Source organism: Gavialis gangeticus, unplaced genomic scaffold (assembly GCF_001723915.1).
Source record: "Gavialis gangeticus isolate Ggan-Ray unplaced genomic scaffold, GavGan_comp1, whole genome shotgun sequence".
Lineage (NCBI taxonomy): Eukaryota > Metazoa > Chordata > Crocodylia > Gavialidae > Gavialis > Gavialis gangeticus.
The window spans coordinates 15,333,167-15,348,205 of NW_017729015.1; the positions used below are offsets into that span (position 1 = coordinate 15,333,167).

The 15,039-nt window shown below is 46.1% G+C and overlaps 1 protein-coding gene across 1 annotated transcript in view; it reads right to left on the bottom strand.

Moving 5' to 3' along the window:
* Window positions 1-1,558: 1,558 nt before the first annotated feature.
* Window positions 1,559-15,039, bottom strand: part of FNDC5 (fibronectin type III domain containing 5) — a 31,362-nt gene continuing 17,881 nt past the window's right edge. Inside the window, exons 4-6 of the mRNA XM_019512326.1 lie at window positions 14,522-14,611; window positions 10,213-10,346; window positions 1,559-7,769 (exon numbers count right to left, since the gene is read on the bottom strand). Coding sequence (XP_019367871.1) covers window positions 7,728-7,769; window positions 10,213-10,346; window positions 14,522-14,611 — 266 coding nt within the window. The 3' untranslated portion in view covers window positions 1,559-7,727. The remainder of the gene's footprint in view (window positions 7,770-10,212; window positions 10,347-14,521; window positions 14,612-15,039) is intronic.

Consider the following 15,039-nt stretch of genomic DNA (forward strand, 5'->3'; position numbering starts at 1 on the left):
GTCTTGCCACCTGTGGGGGTTCCCTTTGTGGCCGATCTTGCTGTTCAGGGGGGACCCTTACAGCTCATCCCACAACAGCCAATCGCTGCAGCCACTTCTAGGAGTGACTGCAGCAATTGGCCGGAGCTTGGAGGGGGAGCACTGGCACTCCCGCTTGCCCCCATGCACATCACCTAAGCAGCGAGTGTGGCCAGTCAGAGGGTGCACCGGTGCTCTCAAGGGGTGCACATGCACCCCCTATGTGTTGCTGCTGAGGGTGTGTAGTAGTTCTTGGTGTGCCCTGTGTGGTACTGAGGATCTGTGTGTGAATGACACACTGACAGCCTGACCAAAGACTGAAAAGTGAAGATTGTTTTATTGAATTCAATACATTGACTCTCATATACATTATTTATATAAATTTATAGTGACATGTCATCTCATACAAACTACTTCAGGGACATTAAAAAGCCTAACAACCAAACATGGAATGGCTGGCAGAGCAGCTCTCTGTGCCTCATCATCAGTCGGATTCCATATTGCTGTATCTATTGTGGTCTTAATATGGCAAAGGGAGTGAAAGGCCCGGGCCTCTGTCCAGCTGCATATCGCATACCACCACTTCCCCTACAAACAAGCGTAGTAGTTGTATTCATAAGTCTCAGCAGTGATGGAATAAATCTGCATGTAGGTATCCCATGTTTACTTGTTGCATCCCATGTTTCCCTGTAGTTTTGGCAGCTTAACTGAATCTTTGATATGATGGGGAAGAAAAATTTAGTACCCTAGCAGCAAAACTCAACTTCCCTGAGAAAGAACAACCTAACTACAATTGTATTTAAATTCTCTCAGACACACATTGGCTTCCTTAAACTCCAGTCGTCCTGGTGTCTGTCATCTTACCCAGTGAGTAGAAATAAAACTCTATAGTGGTATGGCTGATCATACTGTACAATAATACAGACTGTGCGACCCCAAACTATAGATGTCAACCATTTTGCGTGTTTTAAAGCAAAAAAAATAAATAACTGCAGTGAGATCCATCTCGGAGGTCACCTTTTAGGCACATTCTTCACAGAAGAGATTATCTCATACCCAGGCACACTTCTATTCCATTTCTCTAAACCAGTTTTTGTCTATTCATCGGTGTTTGTTTAGACTTTTCTTGCTTTCACTGCCATGGGATATACTGGATGAGAACTACTGGTTATGAATTCAGTCTGGTCCGTGGTAGCTTTGTGTGTAACAATATTTCTTCTCTACTGTATTGTAGAATATGCACTTAATGGCTCTCTAACTGTTCCACCGAACTGCTGTGTGTGAAGCCTTGACAAAGCAAGTCCATAAACAGCGGGGGATGATATTTGAGTGCAGTACATGAAATAATAGTGTCACTGAGCCAAATTCAAACCCGTATTCACTCTAGCAGCTGGCAGCAAAAACGACAAGAATGAAATGTTGAACAAGTGAGAACCATTTGGCTAAGCTCCCAAGGTCTCTCTCTATCAGATTATCTCATGACAGTTTGGGCTAATGTCATTTAAAGTTACAAAGTCTAGGTCTAACATTAGGGGCATTTCCTGTGCCTTTCAATACTGGGTCTCTAAGGACTTTGCAAAGGTGGGTTAATCACCATTTTATAAGAGCAGCAAGTGAGGCACAGAGCGGTTCAGTGATATGCCCAGGGACACACTGTGGATTGGTAGTGGCATCAAGAGTAGAACCTAATTTTCCCCCCACACCACTCTAATTACTAGATAATACTGCACTCATTAACAAGATACAACACTCTCACTGCCACCATGCTGTACCAAGAAGGCTATTAGAAGAAGTGTCCGTTTTCCACTGGTTGGTATATACTGGGGTAGGAGTGATCCCAGTTTTAAGGGCATGTCAGCAACTGAATCATGCATCTCTAGAAAATCTCTCCAGTAAGACATGTCCCAGGGACTAATTTAGCATATCTTGTGATTTCAACACTGCAAATCCCACTGGTTGGGAACCTTGCCTAGACTGAGAAGGTAATATCACTTGGTAGCTACTGCCTGGATTGGTGAGAGTGTGTTAGCACCATTCGTATGGTGGCTATCATCCGATAAACCAGTGAGTTCCAGGTATAAGCTGTGCATCTCTCGAAGCAGGATTATTTGGGGGTGGGCTTGTTGGGCAGATCCCTGCGCTGTGCAGTTTGTTGCCATGTCTGAAAATCGTATCTGCTCCTTATATTTGTAATAAAGATGGGTCAGGGTTTCTCTTCAATTAACTTTCCTTTAGGCAGTTTGGAAAGGTAAAAGAAAGTAGGTCCACAGTAGTTTGAGTCTGATCACAGAGCCCACGTACCTTGGAGATGTGGGCAGTAGCCTCTCTGTTAGAGGGCCTATTGGATCTGAAGCCAACACTACACTGCTCTTTCCTGAAAGGCCAAGATGGAGTATTTGGGTTGGCTGCTGCTGCTGCAGTCAGGCTGAGTTTGGCAAGGCATTGCCAAGACACTGCAGCCCTGTCTCAGCCACTGATTGATGATCACTGGCATTCAGTCATGGCATGACAGAGCAGGGGTAGAGAGGTGGAAGGGCACAAACAAGCTGTTCCTGTAGACACTGGATGCTCAGGTGCAGTATTTGTGCATAAAAAGATTTTCATGCTACAGCCCTCTTGGTTTTTATACATTGCTGGTGCAGCAGCTATTAAACTGTACACAGCAGTCAGAACAGTATTTATATTAGCCTTTTTCTAAAGCAGGTGTTCTAATGCCAGCTAGCCATGCTGAGAAAGTGAAAAAGCAGCACACTACAAAGTCTTTCTCTCATCAGTGTGGTGGTGTCCGTATAATATGTGCTACGTCTAGGACTGGCTCCCTTGTGCTGGAGAAGAGAAGACTTCCTTTGGTATCTGTGCTTTGTGATCTTTGTGTGTTTGTACCGCGAACCAGAGCTTCTGTGGGGCAGCTTTGCCTTTTGTCAAGATTCAAAAGGATTCTTGGACAGCCTTATTGCAAAAGATTTCATTCTTTGACATTATAATAGTGATTAATACACACTGAACTACAGAGGCACTGCAAGGGCAGAGAGGGAAAGAGAGAGAGAGAGAGGTGCTTAATGGCAGGACAAATGATGTGTTCACTACTGGAATGGAGCTAGGGGCCATATTACTATTTATGTCTTGTATGGCGGGGCCCAGCAGACTCGGTGTGGATTGGAGGAGTCCATTTTGCAAGGCATCGTACACACATGAAGAAAGACATGGGCTCTCGGATGAACTATTTTCCAATTTAAGATGTAATAAGAGCATTGCGTTGTAATCCTTGCTGGCAGTGGCTAGTCTGCCCTGGTTTAGGGGCACATAAACTATCGTATCAATTGCACCCTCTGAGGAAAGGGCACCTTCAGTATAAATAGGTTACGTTTTCGCCATGGGTGGTGCCAAGTAAGTTTCTCCTTGTTAGTTTAAAAGGATAGTGATGTGTCGAGAATTGTAAAATGGCATTGTGGGGCTCCCTTGTTATTGCCTCCCAACCACTCCACATCAAAATGTGTTCAGTTCACAAGGAAAAAGATGGCTCTCCTAGCTGCCAGCTCTGCTGACTCCATCTGGGATCTGAAATTCAAGCTGTGGCTTTCCTGGCTCTGTCGCTGATTATAAGAGTTCTGCATTTAGAACTTAGTTAAACAAAATTAATGATGATGCACAAGCTGGAATAGACACCAGCTTGCTCTCCCATAAATGTGTGGGTTAAAAGGCCCAAGAAGAATAGGAACATGCTTCCATTAATCTATAAGGTTGGCAGATATAACTGAATACAAACCAAGAGCAGATCTGTAGAGGAAACGGTGTTTTCACAGTCCCTTTGCTGATCGTAACAGTTCATTAACAAGCGCTAGGAAATCTACCAAATTTGGTTAGTTTGCCTGCCTGTCAGTGATCTATATATTGGCAAATCAATAATAGCTCATTATACTGAAAGAGTAAGATTTATTGCAAACATAGGGAAATTACTTTTGGTTGAACATACGGTGTAATCTTCATTCCTTCCTTGCTGGATCTCATGTCTGACTATTCAATCAATGAAGGGCCATATTTGATATCTTGGAAATGGATGTGTGGCTATGATGCACACTTTTGAGTGGCATAACCTTTAATGTCTTAGGCAAATACTAGCATTAACAGTCTGTTTCTCTCCATTTACATCTCCTCCAGAAAGCCATTACCAGCTGAGATTATACTAACACTTTTGAGCGTGTAGGTGTTTTCTCCTCCAGTGCTATTGAACTGTCAGTGGATGAAATACTTGATGTTCTCATTTCTCTCAAAGAAGCAGAGGAACAGAGTTTGTGCTATTTCTTAGGGTACAGAGGGAAGTGACTAGGAAAGCTACAGCAATTAGTGTATTGAATTGGAGGGGCATGCTGAGTTGGATTGTTTGCTCCACATCGCCTCCTGTAGCTCAGTTTCTCTGAACTAGACCATGTGGGGGAGGAATATATTGACTAAATTGGTGCTAAATTGGTGCATACAGGTGCAAAATTATTGTGCTTTAATGAATAAAGGCAAGTGGTGCTTAATTTTACACGTACGCCAGCACAGGGATCCTGTTTTCTCTCTCTTGCTCCTTATGGTGCACCTAGCCTCTGCTTAAATGGTTCCTGGAAATCAGCTGAATTAGTCGTCAGTGACTGCATGCCATCAGCAGACCTGCTCGGATGTTTGCTGTGCTTTGATTTTGTGTTCAGTGGAAATTCAGTTCTCGTTGAGGCTCTCTGGAAATGCTTTTGAACCAGCGCACTCCCACTCGTTCCTCACTTTTCAGTAAAACTTGCACTCACCAGGCGTGATGGCCTCCAGCACATAGCCAAGAATCATCAGTCAAGCAAAACATGGGCATCCTTTAAGACCATCCCTGTCCTGGGTCATACCTGGTTTTTTGCACTTGCTGATTTGTTTCTTGGAAAGCAGTGCCTCTTTCCTTACTGAAAAGCACCTATGTGACTGAGGACCCACTGAAAGCAGATGAGAGTTAGGATCCTAAGTCACTTAGGTCTAGACCCTTAAAGCTACTTAGAGACTTAATTCTCATGGATTTAGGCAACTAAATACCTTTGAGGATCAAAGCCTTAGGCCCATCTGAAAATGTTACCCTAGGTCTCTGTCTCTCTCTCCCCTCTGTACCTAAAGTATATTCCTATTACATCCCTTCATGTTATAGTTCCTAAAAACATCCCTGAAGAGAGGCAACTGCTTGTGAAAGCTTGGAAATCCTCTCTGCTATGAGTCAAGTTGCTTCCAGCCAGCATTTGTTTTTCTCGCTAATAGCATTATTCCTTACCTTTAAAGCCTGCAGTTATGGAACATAATGATGCACCCTTTTACCGCCTGCCACATCATGGTGCGAATACTTAACTCTGAACAAGCAGCTTTGCCTCCTGTTAGTTTTGCCTAACGAAAGGTGAGCGAGCGGGTTGCTGCTGGAATAGAAATAGCCAGAGCCTGTCACTAGGAAACAACAATGATTACTGTCAAAAAATCAGGAATGTTATCTGAATTTTCTGAAACATCTCTTTAAAACAACCCCGAACCTGCCAACATCCCCCTCCAGGCTGAATTTCCATGCTGGTAGGCAGCTTGGGGAGTAGGGTCTGCTCATTTGGCAGGCTGCTCGCAGGTTACAATAGAGCATCTCCTTCATCATTTTGCACTTGCTGTACCATATGTCCTAAGTCTCCCTTTATAGGCAAGTTATAGATGTTGATTGCCATTTATTATAAGATAACTGAGACATTTCTGGAGGAAGCAAAGCTTTGCCTAAGCAAAGCTGTAGCTCTACTTGTTTTGCAGCTTTTTCCTTCCCTTCACCCCCTGTTTACTGAACTTTCACTGCTCCCTAAAAACCAAACAGGGAGAAATTAGTCATCTTCTTAATCCCAGGAATCTAGATAGAAAGTCCCTGTCTTTCGCTTCATACACTCTGCCACAGCAGACCAAAAGGAAACATTGCTATATTCAGGTATTTACAAGGAAATGACATGTGCCTTTAATCTGTTACTGTACATTAAAAGTGGTTATTGCTCTAGCTGTGTCAGAGGCCTTGACCTCACTGTTTAGGTGGTGGGAGGAGTGTCTTTCTGCAGAGGATCAAGTGTACAGGATTGTGTGGGGCTCCCCTACCTTCTGAAATAGGCACGGGGGAAGCCCTTGTCTGTGAAAAGCTTCTGCATGCAAACTTCCCCACACCACCTGCGCAGATCGGCGGCCTCGAAGAGGCTGATGGCTATGGCAGGTGAAGGGGTCCGAACTCAGCAGCTGCCCACCGGTTTCTCTGCAGCAGCTTTTGAACCTGAATGCAGGTTGGCTTGTGACCAGGAGACTTAAGTCATGCTTTGACAGGGCAGTGAAAAGCCCCTCTCCTCCCCCCGCATGTGTGGAACAGCCTTGGGGTGTGACTGAATAAATACAGAAGCCTGATGGCAAAACCCAGATAGTAAACCTCTTCTTTTTGGCAGCCTTGCACCCAGCAGCCCCCAAAGCACCATCACTTGGAGGGAACCTGTCACATTGCAAACATCAAGCAGTTATTAAAGGACAGGAGACTCCCTCCTTCCTCTTATCAGTTTCCTCAAGCTATGAAGTAGCTCTAACCGATACCTGGCAATACAAGGTCTTCATGAATCCTGGAGATGAGATGGAGGGAGAACCAGACCTATGCACTGGACCCAATGAAGAAGCAGCTTGTTAAAGAACCAGGTGCTCAGCCACTGTAAGGCAGAGACCCTTCAGCATGAATGAGATACCTGTCACCACTGGGAACCTTGCATAGCAACCATTATTATCATGACTTTTTTTCTTTTTTGCTAACTGGCTACATTTTTAATGGAGCGTTTTTCCTGCTGTTGGTGGATTCAGTCAGGCCCAGTTGTAAAACACCATGGAGAAAGGGTTCAAGTTATCCTAGGAGCAAGACAACAGCTTCTGGTCCCTCGCCACTGCTGGGCTGGGCTGGGCTGGGCTGGGCTGCACCGTTTGGGATTCCACCCTGATTTTCCCAGGCGGATAACAATGTGCGAAGGGTAAGAGAGACAGCAGGAGCCGAGACAAGAGCTCTCTCCTTAGTGGAGAGCAGTCCTGATCATCCAGGTGGAAACTGTTGTGTGCCTTTTTTTTGTGATTTTGCTTTTTTTCTTAAGAACCCACCTGCAAAACTAGTTACACAACAAACGTGAATCGGAGGGAGCGAGAGCAGAGCTCACAGCAGCCCAGGTCCTTGCTGCTGCTTGTATCTAGAGAGAAATCATCTCCCCTTGTCACTCCGAAGCGGAGATGTGGCGAGTGATGCCTGAGCTCGTGTCAGCACTGTTGAAACGTGGCGACAGCAAAACAGAACAAAAGTGGGATGAACCCCTGTACGTTTCCAAAGTGAGGAGACTTGCTCTGGGAGATGGAGAGGGGAGGGTGGAGGATGCAACTGGAGATCTGTCACAGCCTGGGTGAGCTGTTAGTCCTGGATAGGATCACCGGAGGCATCAGTTTCACAGAAGCTTTTCTCCCCCGAGACAGTGAAGATTTTGTTTTTTGCAAGTTTGTCCTTTCTCTCCAGATGTCCTTGCAGCGCGAGGAAAAGGAGTTTTATGCCAGACGTTGGCATCCAACAGGCCTCTTTCCAGACCACTCCAACAATACTTCACCTTCCATGTCCTCAGGGCTCAGAGGCAGAGAGGGCGAGTGGGAAATGGAGTCCCTCTGCTGATGGCAGGCTGTCACGCTTCAATTATATTCACGGAGGGCTTATTTTTTGGAAACTAGAAAAAGGGGGAAAAGAAAGATAAAAGTCTGGGAATGGCTGGGGAGAACCATCAAAGATGTGTGCAGTGCATTGATGAATCTCATTTTGGTTAAAGCTCCTGTCTCCTGCAAGGTAGGGGTCAGCTGTGGGGCTGGAGTCAATAACTCCTGGTCAGAGAAACAGGCTGAGCCTTTGCCCCTGTGCTCTAGAAACCTGACTCATCATCATCATCTCGCATTTGGTGCAGTGTTTCACATCAGAGCAAAAATGCTGTCTTGCTGAAGTCTATGCCGTAGCACTTTACACCCACCTCTCACTGAAGGGGAATGACTACACCGAGGGCGGGGCAATGACAGATTGGGCCCTAGTAATTAAAACGTCAGAGGTGAGAGGGTTGTTGATTGATTGCTGGAAGCATCAGGTCTGAAATACCAACATTGCACAGCATCTCCAAGGGGCAGATTCCAGTGGTCCTGGAAGAAATGACAGGACAGCTGGCTCTACTGCCTGCTCAGTGCTGCTGGGTTAAACGTTTGCTCCAAAGGGCTTGGGGAAGGTGGAGGGAGCGGGGCTGGAGGGAGGGAAGAGAAGTATCCTAAGATCCAGAGCTAGTGCTGTCGCTGCCTTAAACTGTCTGTACATCAGGTGGGGATGAGGTTGGGGACAAAGGAGCCATGACATAAGTAATACCAACAACTGCAGAGTTAACAAAATGTTGAGCAGCTTTTCCTAAACCATAAGAGCTCATCACCACCAAGGGCAGCCTGCCAGAGCAAGGGAATAAAGAAGTGTCATCAAAATTCACAGAGCCAAGGAAGCAGAAAACGTTTGGCAGTTTGGATGCATCTCCAGTCCTTTTCTTTATCTTTGGAATCAAATGCAGAGCTACTGCTCTCCTTCCAAACAACTGGCATTACCATTAATCATCCCAGACTCCCTGGACTAAGCAAACTAAAGCAGAAGGAAAACATTTGAACCTGGGAAGGAAGTGGCATGTTTGTCCTGGGTACTGGCAGAGATCCCGGCTATTAATTGGTTTAGCCCTGATTCTGCAGATCACTTGGTGTAACACCTCTGTGCATACAGAACCCCACTGATCTCTCCATTGATCCATAATCTTTTGCTTGCTGATCTGAGCTCAGTCTGAGTTTTGCTCTACCCTCCACCTGCAAGATCCTTAATTGGCTCTGGTGATGGACTTTGTAGCCTGACTCAAAGAATCAAAAAAAAAAAACAGCTGAGGCTTCTTCAAATGTGTAAGTCTCATTTTCAACAGCAGTGCCAATAAAGAGCAGAACTCTTTTGCTATGAATACATTTGGCGGGGAATCAGTTATGTTAAGAGTTAGGTGGATACTAAAAAAAGCCAACCTGGAATTCTCTGATGTATTATTTGCACTGAGGCAGCGCCCAGGAGTTCCCCTTAGAACCGAGCCCCATGTGCTCAGCACTGTGCAAACACCAAACTGAAAGACAGTCCCTGCTGTGTTCGGATTCATTTCATATTCCTCTTCTCACCAGCTGCCGATAAGCAAGGTCTGTACCACTTCCCAGCACCATCCCAGCAAGTGAGGTTTATTGGCAGAAATGTGTGGAAAAAGTGGTTCTAGCTGAACATTTTTGGAAAATGAATTTTGAATTCTTTAACCTTCAGCTGAATTCAGATGACAGCCTGCTTCTGAAAGTTAGTTCATCCAGTCAGGGAGCTGGGAGTGCACCACGCGACCGGCCTGTCAAATCAGAACCGACTAACAGAGCTTGAATACTGAACCCTTGGGACAAGCCGCTCCTAAATGAGCTGCAAGGTAGGAATTCCTTAGTGAATCATGTGAAATAAAGAATAAATGCAAGGCAATAAGGCTGTGCTAGGGAACAGTCTATGAGCAGCAGAAGAGAAAGGAGAGATGGAGAAAACGATTTGCTGCAAAGCACATGCCCAACTCTGGCATCAGTACAGATCCAGTCTGCCACAATGTACTTTAACCCTGTGGTTCTGCCAGTAAGTTACTACAGTGGCTCCTTGTCTTGCACGTGCTGCTTGCTGTTTACGTGAGAACAGAAGTAACATCCCATCTGCCACTTAAGGACATCATCATGGCTGTGGGGTCCAAACATAGTGGCCTTGGCTCACTGCTTTCAGGTAACAGAGCGCTCAAGTCGCTTTACATATGTGGATTGATATTATTATCCCCATTTTATTGATGGGGAAACTGAGGCACAGAGATGAAATTACTTAACTAAGGCCATGGAGTGAGTCTCAGAGTTGGAGATAGAACATGCGTGTCCTGAATTGGAGATGGGTTCTCAAACCGTTAACCTATGCTGTCTCTCCTGACTGCATTTAGGTGCCTGGTGGACTTGTCTGGGCCCACCAGGGAGAATACTGTAGTATGGACCCTTACCAGAAGGCTGGTTTTTCATGTGAATTCACAGACTGGCTGCCTCACCCCCTCCTCTTACCTTGCTGCGCAGGAGCCCTCCGCTCTGGTGCTCAGGAGTGCTGTTCTCAGATGCGCTCTTGGCTTTCTCCTTGTTGTTATTGGGTTCATTATCTTTGATGATGTCGTACTGCCTGCAAAACAGGGCGATCACCCCTACCAGGAAAAAGCATTAGCCATCACAAATGAGCCAGGCCTGTGGAATCTGCAGCAATCAGAGATCCCGAGCCTGCTGCATCATTCTGCACCTTCCGGCAGAGATCTTAGCAGCATTAGCACCTGGTCTTAAGGATCCTTTCCTAACACATATAGTCACCCCTCTTCACAGTGAGAAATTCTGCTCTAAGCCAGTTGGGGAGAAGATTAACTGGGTCCCACTTGCCTTTCATTAAATGGGACAGGTGCTTTAAGCTCTTCATTTGGACAGCAGTCAGCCCTGGCCACGTGGGAAGGTTTAACGGGATCTCTGCTTTGCAAGTGCAGGAGCATCCTGGAATTTCTCTTCACTATAAATGGGCTTTCTTAGCTTTGTTTCCCTGGAGCTAAGAGAAAGGCTGCAGAGCTGCAGGATGTGATGAGCACACTGTACAGCAGAGAGAACTACCAGTGGAAATTTCCTCCCGCACACTTAGTGTATGGAGAGCAAAGGAGAGGCAACTGTGACAAATGAAGAGAATGAAAGTGTTTCACGGATGCTTCTCTGTTGTGTCCTGACCCCATAACAACACCTCGGCCTACAGGGTCCAAACACAGGGACAGGGGTGCCAGGGAGGTACCGCTTCTTCCCTGCCGGGAGAGACTCCAACTCTCCTAGCAATAAGACCCTGCACATACATGGAGCTTTCCACCTGTCGATCTCAAAAGCTTTTGCAGAGATAAATGTTGTTATGGCAGCTGTCACCAGGTGTCACTTTTGCATGTTGTCTTCCAGATTCTTTTTTTGAGCATGTGAGCAAATGGTTAGTCTTGGGAGGACATCTTGACACCTGCCCACATAACATCATCCTCATTTGTGAAAGCAAGGCACAGAGGGGCAAAGCAACTACCAGTGGCAGTGCCGAAGTCAGGACTAGAATCCAGGCCCTAAGTCCAAGCCTCATGCTACCTGCACTGGGCCATCAAAGAAGGTTAAATACATATGTGAGCTGAGACTAACCATAGTTTGCATTCACTAATAATGCCTCCACATTTGAATCACAGCTGCATCAGATGCAGGGGTGGGAAAAGTCATTTTCAGATTGAAACACTGTAAACACCTTGTCAGTTCTGCAGAGATTTCCCCCACCCACGGACCTCCATTTTGTCTAAAAGAAGCACTTCCCCATCAACTTCACAACATTGGATTGTTCTTTGCTCACACCGTGACCTGAACGTTAGGGAAACTGGATCTCCTCATGTTGCCTTAAACTTGGAGTTACTTCATGTAAATAGTTGATCCCAAATGATTATTGTTATAGGCAGGAGATTTGTATCTAATAATGCAGAGATGGTAACTTCTTTATCTAAATGACATAAAGGAGCAGAGACGTTGGATTTCCCATACCATTAGTTGGGGTTCTCATTTGGTTATTATCATTAGCGGAGAGCAGCCTGTGAAAAGCAGGTATCATGGCTTGGCTAACTGAAGACTTCTTAGTGGAAGAAATATTATATGTGGATCAGGTCTTGCTGCTGCCAGACCACTTGGATTCACTTATGCCTGGAAGGAATCCTAGGGGAACACAAGTATCCCCTGCCTGGTTTATCTGATCTCTGGTTTGCAACCTCATTTCACCTCCAGATCGCTCTGTGGAAACAACCCCTGGTTGTCTGAATTTTAGCATAACTAGGCCAAATCCCCCGATAACGTAAATTAGCACAGCTCCACTGAAGTCAGCAAAACTGCAGGAGCTTACGCCAGAAGAGATTTTCACCCAGTGTCCCTGGAGGGCATAGTTTAACCCTCCCTAAGCATAGCAATCGGTAGGGCTTTGGGAAAAAAATGAGGGAGCATACAAACACAGCTGAAAGCATTTCAAAGCTGTTAGACTGCCAGAAGCAAGGCTGTGAGTCAGGCTGCGCTCTGGGATGGCAAGGGAGTGGATCACCTCACCTAGCAAGGGAAGATCCAAGGGAAGCAGGGCAGTGACACTCAAGCTCTGTGTCGCCTTGGAGCTGCCTTCTGCCCTGGCAGTCCCTGCCTCAGAGCTCAGGCAGAGACCCGCAGTCCAGAGGGAAAATCACCAGTTCATAATTCAGGGGCAGAGGTCTGAGTGACTGCTCTCTATGGGGAAATCATCTTCTGTGATGTCTCCCACACGTTCTCGGAGGGCACGTGGGGACACTTGTCTTTAACCTCACGCCCCGAATGCGGTGGCTTTCTGTCCCAGCAGTAGTTGTTTTTCTGCACGGATCTGTGCATGCACAGTGTACGTGGTGATCCCTTCCATCTGGCACAAAAGCCATTAATGCCGATGAGGAAAGGCTGCATTTTACGGGTTGTACAATTTACTGTATCATTAATTTCCTTGTGTGCCAGTTCCTTTGTTTCACCTGAAATATCCTCCCCTAGGCCACTGTGATGGGGGGTTGCCGAGCAGTGCACTGCACTGCTTCATGAATGTTTGATGTAGCAGCAGCAGCTGTTGAATGGAGGCGAGGAGAAAGCTGGGACTCTATCCGGAGAGCAGCGAGCACAGACTTTATTTCCCCCGTCTCATTAAGGGTCCAACCTGCGTGAGCCAAAGTGCTGGCTGCAGAGAACACTGTGAAAGCACCATATCCAGGAAGGGGGTTTCTCTCTCACAAAGGACCTGGATTAAAACACAGGGGCCAGGCTGGTCTTTGCAAATAGGTATGGCACTATAGGGGGTCATATAGCTTTATGAGTGTACAGAGTCCCAAACTTATGCTGCGGAAATTGTTGCTTTCCTAAACACCTTGTGTGTTCTTTTCTTTTATCATATGATATTGCAAACACTGGTTTGGGGGATCATAATGCTGGGGTGGTGAATTAAATAACCCACTTGCTAGCTGCCCCATTAGTCTGTGGAGCTCCCATACACTTTCTTCTAAGCTCTTCCCATTGCAAGATGGCCCCAGGATTGATAATCTATACTCTGCCCCACCCTGCAACCCTTCTCCTCAGCCCCTGCTGTGTAGCTGGCCCTGCTTTTAAGCTACAGGTTTTTTAAACCAGCCTGATGCAGCACAGCTCACGTTGGCACAGTCAGGCCACAGACTGAGTGAGGCCTGGAGAGCTGGGCCAAGATTTTCAAAAATGGGGTCTTCAAGGTAGGCTCTGAAGACCACTTTTAGGCACCTAAGCACACCATCCCATTTCCAAATGTGCTGAGCACCCCACAGCTCCCAATGGCTTCCCACTTCCTTTTGATAGCCTCATAATTCCCCTTGCCCTCCCCAGCTCTTGGCCCATTCAACCCAAAGAGCCATTCTAAGGCCTAACAGTTCACAGAAGTCCAGGGGAATATCACAGGAGTAAGGTAGTGGGAACTTCTCACAAATATACAGATTCTTCAGACTGGGACAGTTCCCTGGATGCTTTCCTCTCTGTACCATTCATTGACTTTTTCAAAATGGTTATCCACAGCTCATCACCTTCCCCCTGGCTTTGCTGATACTAATCAGTACGAAGCTGATCGGTTCTGAGCTTGCATACGTGGGAAGTTTGGGTCTTTAAAACTTTGTTTTTTATACCCAGTTCAGGTTTAGGGCTGTCTTGGTGGTTTATGTTTTGCTGCTTCAGACCACTTGTTCTTTTAACAGTTCTGTTATTTTAATGGAGCCTGAAGTGGGTTTTAGTAAATATACAACAGTGGATGCTTGGGTGTGAGGCTGAAGGCCATATCTCACTCTTGATTTGTGATGTCTGTTGTCAGTGTATTAGCTGAACCTCTTTACAAAAATTACAGCTTTGCATGTGGCTCACAGGCTTACAATAAGCCAGATAGTGACACTGATACAAGTTGATTAGGCCATGTTGCTTTAATAACCAGAGAAGGGTAAGGGTGTTTTCATCAATGTTGCCTAGAAGGATTCAGAATATAGGATTTGCCACAGCAAATTAGGCAATTTGTTTGTTAAAACTGTTATCCTACCTCCTGCTGTACCAAATCAGAGCAGTTATCCAACTAATTCGGCATCGTGCCTCTAACAGTGCCCCATGCCCAGAGGAAGATGAAATGCATTTATTGCAAAATATGTCATGCTGTAGATGGGAGAGTTGAGATTTCTCTTTCCGAGCATCTTGTGCAAATATTCATGCATGCAAACAAAGCAAGCAAGCTGACTCAGGGGACATGAGCTGCCTTCGCCATAGACGGGTTACAGACCTGCCCACATGAACAACACCACGACAATGATGAGAATTTCCCCTGCTCGAAGCTGGTCCTTCTTCCCCATCTCCTTCATCGTCACCTCGTCTGCCCAGGGGGAGAGAAAGACAATGAAAGCCAACCATGCAATGAAGTCAGTCAGATTCTGCCTACTCTCTTCACACACTCCTTTCTTCCCAACCCACAGATCCCTGGTGATCAATGCTGAGTGGCTGCAAACCAGAAAGCCCCTTTGTAGACTTGGAAGAATAAACCCAACTGGCTGCAGGAAAATTCCCCATTGCTCACCTGTTTATAGTTTCATAGTTTCTAGGGTCAGAAGGGACCTGAGTAGATCATCAAGTCTGACCCCCTGCCATGGCAGGAAAGATTACTGGGGTCAAACGACCCCAGCAAGGTGTTCATCTAACCTCCTCTTAAAAACCCCCAGGGTAGGAGCCAGCACCACTTCTCTTGGAAGTTGGTTCCAGATCCCAGCCGCCCTGACCGTGAAGTGGCGCCTCCTGATGTCTAGT